The sequence below is a fragment of the Pinus tabuliformis genome, chromosome 7 (genome assembly GCF_031772625.1).
Source record: "Pinus tabuliformis cultivar Carrire ecotype Pingquan chromosome 7, CPIR1, whole genome shotgun sequence".
NCBI classification, from domain to species: domain Eukaryota; kingdom Viridiplantae; phylum Streptophyta; class Pinopsida; order Pinales; family Pinaceae; genus Pinus; species Pinus tabuliformis.
The window spans coordinates 319673071-319679362 of NC_142293.1; the positions used below are offsets into that span (position 1 = coordinate 319673071).

Here is a 6292-nt window from a genome sequence, read left to right on the forward strand (position 1 = left end):
GCATTACACACAAGTTCCAATCCTTTCAAAACATTTAATCAAATCCTCATGCATCATACAAGTTCCAATCCTTTCAAAACATTTAATCAAATCCTCATGCATCATACAAGTTCCAATCCTTTCAAAACATTTAATCAAATCCTCATGCATCATACAGAGAATTTGAATCTTTTCAACTTTTTCGTCCTTCAGACTAATTTTTTTTTTAATCCAAGAAAGAAACTGTAAAATATGAAATATCAAAGCAACAATCAACTGCAAACTTCCTTACATATCTGCCAATTAACATATAATTTGAAAAGCCCAAGCATACTATTAAATAATAGTAATTACTAATACTTTAATTTACTACAACATTCCAAAACAATGGCTTAAGCTATGGGACAGACCCACAACCAAGCTTACATAATTTGGGCAGAGACCATAAATGCCAAAATTATATGCCTACCCAAAATCATAATTTGATTCAAGAAAAGAAAATAGAAATTGGTGAAAGGGAGTGATCTTTGGCCAGAAGAGTCCGGAAATATGTTTCCGAGGTCAATGAAGCATTTCTTGAGGAATGAGAAAAAACAGAGGCATGTTTACTGCCAATCAAATGATGAGTATCATCCTTCTACAGCTTCTCTATAATGTAATTGCTGGCGAGCTCTCACAACCAGAACAATTATGCAAGCTCTCGTGAATATAAATGTCGCAATCAAAGCAAAAATGATGTTTGCATTTGGGACAAGCAAGTCGCACCCCAACTTTGCTTCCTGGATTTGGCAGAAATTGTTGGCCCCCAAAGCAAGTCCTTGGAAGCCTGTCATTTGATGATGTCCCGAGTACTTCTTCAAATGGTGTAACTGGGAAAAGATGATGATATGACCTTGCTAAGTGAGGAGAAGATACAAGAGTTAAACCACAGATATGACATTCGGTTGGAAGTTCACACACACGTGCTTTGCATCTGGGACATGTATATCCTCCACCTATCTTCACTTCTTTGTGGCAAGCACAAAGAGAAATAACTCCTTCTGCACCTCTCTGAGGAAATCCCATCTTGACCAAGCTAGCAACTGCAAACTCTGCTATGGCTGGTGGTGGAGAGCAATGTTCAAGCAGAAGGTCCTCGAAATGTGACTCATCAAGTGCCACGGAATAGAATCCTCCCGTCTCCTCACAGAGGTGTTTGCAAATATAAATTTCTGCAGACAATCCAACCACTGAGCATCGCATTTTCGAATCCTTGCATTTCTTTATACTTTCCATGATATCCCCTGGATCACAAGTGCTTAGTGCTGAATACAAGACTAGAACTTCCCGATGACCATATGATGGAATCTGGCTCAGATAACCATGAGCAAGGTCCAGCGCATTTTGCAGAGAGGAATCTCCAGAGCATTCAAGATTATTTCCCAAAGCTTTAATGTGTGATTCCGGGCTACCGCTAAGATTTGTCAAACGATGTGCAACGCCATTTTTTATAATAACAATACCCAGCTGACTTAGTGGATTCTGATCAAAGAATTATCTCACAAATGCCTCGACACAATTTGCAACCACCACCATTCGATTTGGTTTGAAATCCTTCTCTGCTGCCGCCCGAGAGAAGTCGATGAGGATGTAGAGATAACGGATCAATCCTCGCTGAATGTTTGAAGCCGCGGCTGCAGCAGATTGCAGACGGCGTCTGTATTGGCGCTGTTGCTGTTGCTGCTGTTTCTTGTCCAAGTTGAGAAGACCCTCCTCGTTCTCCTGCAAGGTTTCCCATGACCTTTCGTCAGCGTATGCGCTCTCCCACGCCTCCAGCTCCTTCCCAGCCTCCTCGTCGTCCTCCTCTCCATGCTCCCCACTCTTCCTTTTATTTACCTTCTCCATTATTCTATGCTCTGTACTGGTCTTCTTCTTCCCCACTGACTATGACTAATTTATTGTTGCTAAAATTTGCATTTCAGTAGGTCGGTTGTAGTTTCACTCACCTATGTATAATTCAGAGTTCACACTTGTAAATATAAATGCTATCTCGGAATATACATAGAAATACTATCTTTATTGTTATCTCTCTATATAACAATTTTTATATTAGATATACATTATAAATATCTATCTTTCATGTACTTAGAGATATCTTTAATTTTTATTTTTTTAATCTTTATGGGTTAAAATTTAGTATTAAAATTTATGGGTTAAAATTTAGTATTAAAATTTAGTATTAGTATTATTATTTTTATTGGTTATCGGTATTACAATTTTTTTGAATTTGATAGATGATGATACATTTGTCACCCCACGTGACAAACATGATAATATTTATGTCAAACTAGGTTGTATATGTACCTCATTACTATTGGTGCAACAAAGATGGTGAGGTTGCAAGTAGGCATTCTTAAATATCCAATCCTGTAGGGTCGCCCTTGGTTAGCAACCAAATTTCTAATAAAACAACTTCAACTTTTCTCTATATTTTTTTAATCTGGTCTAAATTGTCTATATGGTCTAGGTACATCAACTGGACCTTTGATTTCATTTGTTAGGTCCCTTGGCTTAGCATACAATGTACATAGTAGATAATCTTGATATTGAAGCATGTGAAAGATGCACAGTGAGAAGCACACAATGCTCAAGCAGAATATAACAATGGGAGGTGAAGCAGAAAATAAAATTGTAGTATAGAATGTTGATGGGGTTGTAATTCAATGGTTAATATGGTGGCATGTCAACTACCTACCAAGGTTCAGTTCTCCCAGAGGCATGAAGAAGCAGTTGGGACCAGGTGCAAGTTCTAACTTTTGGTTGATGTTGAAGAGTGTCCCCCTGTTGCGGAAACTTAGCCAAATGGAAGTGCTTGCCTAGAAATTTTTAATCATTGAAGATTGTTTTGGCAGTGCAAGTGAGTTGCTTGTGTTGCCTGATCTCTTTGGACCAGTTGTACTGCTTCTCTTGAGTTCAAAGGAAGCACTACCAAAAAAAAATGCAATCAAAGTGAAGGTGAATAAGTAAAGTTGAACAAACAGTGTGATAACAAAACTAAAAGAAAGTAAAGGTGAATAAGTAAAGTTGAATAAGAAGTGTGATAACAAAAAGAAGTATTTGAATTTTGGCTACATGCATCTCTTGAATGATCCTTTCAAGTTCAATTCCAAATCCAAGATGAGTGTGAATGAAGGTTGGGTCAACACATATGGCTTCAACATTCCTATACAATTTTACAATAGTTAAAAATAAGAAGCTCAACAACAATGATCTTCTTTGGATCTATCTCCTTGGCTAAGAACATTTGTACTAGAGATGTCCTAGTACCATTTTTATTGCTCTGTCACAATTGCTGCTGAGATACCAATTTTAAACATGCCACTGTGATTATTTTTATTTTTTTTTAGGGCTAGCATTTTTTCTCCTGGATGTAAGCTTGAATGTTTTTCTTTTGATATAATTGGGTTATAAAAATTTTGAATCAATATATCGAATCTATTTTGAATAATAGTAATGTAAAATATGAAGTCTACTTCCAAGTTATACGTACCAGTAATTATAGTTGTTGGCATACCAATTCTATGTTGAATAATAGGTATGTATGAACTCAACTTCCAAGATACTAGTAGTTATACCTACTAGATGATGCTCCTTATGTTGCATCGTCTTTTTACTTGCAAGACCTACTTCTATCTTAAGTTGCAAATTATATTGTTAGATTCCTAGTGAAACTTGGAGGGTGGGGTGGATGAACTTGTTGTGGATCTTTTACCAATTAAAATGCATACTTGGTTTTCTTTTATAATTCCTTTAGTCTCGAGGAGAGAGATATATTGCTAATTTTCATTTTTTATGTTCATGCAGGTGGAAGTCTGGATGAGGGAAGGGCATGCCCTAAATATTATTATGTTTTGTGCTAGACAGCCTGGATTGCTACTCTCCATAATGAGGGAACTGGATGGGCTTGGGCTTGATGTTCAGCAAGTAGTAATCAACTGCTTCAATGGATTTTCACTAGATGTATTTCGAGCAGAGGTAAGAAAATGGTTGAATCGAATATAGTGAAGGTCAAACTTAATATTTGTGAGGCTTATGTGGGTTGGGGCTAACTTTTCCATTTTCTCTAGTCTTGCAACAAGCCAAATAAGGATAAATTGCACTTGAGGAGGTCAAAAATTGTGTTTCTACACTCTGCAAGTTGTCATACTACAATATAACCTAAATAATGTTCATGGTTGCAAAATATGTACATTATGACATGACTTTTCACATTGCTCTGACTTAGTTGATGTGCTTGGAAAATATCAAATTAAGCTACTTATGATGATGGAAATTGTTCAATGATGATAATCTGGAAATTTATAGACTTCAAAACCCAAGCTCTAGATTTACTTCCTCAAAAGAAAATCAAGAATATTTATCTCAAAAAATACCAAAGGATTGTGCAAGTTGAGGGGAAGAATTATGTCTTACTAAATAAAATATTAGACCTTGGAAGCTTGTGATATCAAACACTGGGAATGACAAATCTAAACAAGGCATCATGGAGAGAGAAACAAGTGCAAAGGGTAAGGAAACAATGCAAGGGCATGCTCCACATGCTCATAGAAGCCTAAGTTCTGCAAGTGAAGTGCCACTATGGACTTGGAAACAATGATTCCAAGTTATTGTTGTTTCATAGGATTCTCTTGCAGTAGGGTACCTACTATGGGCTACTCAATCCTATTGTGATTATAGCTACTAATGCCCCTAGGTATTATTAAAGATGCATCTACCGATGCCTCCTAGATACTATTGTAATTTCCCTTACTGGTGCCTAGTAATAGATAAAATGTTTGTTTCACAACAACTATTACTTAGATCGAGTTGTGTGCTATAGAATGGATGCTAACCTCCAACCAAAAATAAACTAAAATTGCATCACGAGGAACCAACACTATGTAAGAATTAATACAGTTAAATTGTTGTTAAACATTATCAACATAATAATATATCAATGTGTCGAAAATGGATATGAAAAATCACTTATGCAATGTGTAGAAGATGGATATGACAAAGAACTTATAAGAACCCCAGAGAAATTGTTAATCACAAATAAGAGTGAAGTAAAACAATTCCATTAAATTTAATGATGAGTTTGAACCTCCAAGAACGAGATCATATTAAAAGACCCATTAGTAAGATCTGAAGTTTGTAATAAAATAAATCCTCCAACCAAAAAAACACCTATTCAACACAACAGTTTTCACTTGATATCATTTGCCTCTTCACATTGTGAAACTGAAAAGAGAGGAAAATTACTCATTTGTACTATAACTACAAAATTTATCTTTCCAATATATATTGTTTCTTAATCATATAAGTTGAATCCCATGTCATCATCACTCTCCTCTTTGGGTTCCTCCTATTGAACAAAAAAATGGTATCAAAAACACATTAACCCGATCAACTACTAGCAGCACCACCCAAATTTTGTAAGCAAGAGTAAATGGAAAGTTCAAAGTAGTCAAAGCAGTGCCAAAGCCAAGTCTCAAGAAAAATTATAATTATATATTTTAGAACAAAAGACTGACCTTTTTCTCTTCAGCTGCAGGGGCAACAGTGGCAGTGACAGGAGCACCACCACCACCAGAAGGAGCAACTGCAACTGTTGCAGAAGCACCACCAACTCCTGCATCACAGTCATCAAAATTGATGTTTACTAAAATAAACTACCAACTTAATGTACATCCCTGCATGCATCAAACTGTGCATTCAATTATAGTGGGCATTGATGTAGAGATAGGCATACCAGATCCCACACTCATAAGGAGATCTTCAATGTTTCCCTTTTCTAAAATCTTGGAAAAAAGACCAGGCCAGTAGGATTCTATTTGCTCCCCCACGTCCTCCTGCATAATGACTAGGTCCGACTGGATACTGAGGAGGTGGATTTGCACCTGGCCTTAGTGGAAGATGACCTTGTCTAGCAGTTTGTATAGGAGGTAGCCTAACATGATGTTGTGGAGGATGTTGTGAATTTTCTGTCTATTGGTCATTTAATCATGTTGTCTCAGTTGTTGTCATTTCCTCTTTGTTTGAAAATCATGTCATGGTTCATACCTTGGAAAGTTGTGACGTCAGAAAGAAGGCATCAACAAATCAATATTTTCTTTCTATATTATGGAACAAAATATTTAGCCCTCCAAAGCCAGAATTAAACATGAATGGAAATTTAATTCTAACAGAACGACAATTAATGTATATATACTTAAATAAAACCAGCCTGCTTGGTGCATCAAGTAGATCCTTTGCACTTACTCTATGTGAATTAAAAGACCAATCAAAAAATTCC

At 36.3% G+C, this 6292-nt stretch overlaps 1 protein-coding gene and 1 pseudogene across 1 annotated transcript; both read right to left on the reverse strand.

The window, feature by feature from the left end:
* Positions 1–290: 290 nt before the first annotated feature.
* On the reverse strand, positions 291–1895 carry LOC149247217 (general transcription factor IIH subunit 2-like; annotated as a pseudogene).
* Positions 1896–5308: 3413 nt separating this feature from the next.
* On the reverse strand, positions 5309–5855 carry LOC149247218 (uncharacterized). Its single transcript, XM_089443614.1, has 3 exons — positions 5750–5855; positions 5532–5629; positions 5309–5362 (listed from the first exon to the last, which is right to left on the reverse strand). Exons 1-3 carry the CDS (start codon positions 5853–5855, stop codon positions 5309–5311), a joined length of 258 nt encoding a protein of 85 aa, XP_089299740.1.
* Between the last annotated feature and the right edge of the window lie 437 nt (positions 5856–6292).

What these genes read in the sequence shown, in the direction of transcription:
- LOC149247218 (XM_089443614.1), bottom strand. Translation starts at nt 5,855, where the DNA reads ATGCAGGAGGACGTGGGGGAGCAAATAGAATCCTACTGGCCTGGTCTT. An exon ending in CCTTATGAGTGTGGGATCTG is followed by an intron (nt 5,630 to 5,749) that starts GTATGCCTATCT and finishes ACTGTGATGCAG; the next exon opens with GAGTTGGTGGTGCTTCTGCA. An exon ending in CTGCAGCTGAAGAGAAAAAG is followed by an intron (nt 5,363 to 5,531) that starts GTCAGTCTTTTG and finishes TTTGTTCAATAG; the next exon opens with GAGGAACCCAAAGAGGAGAG.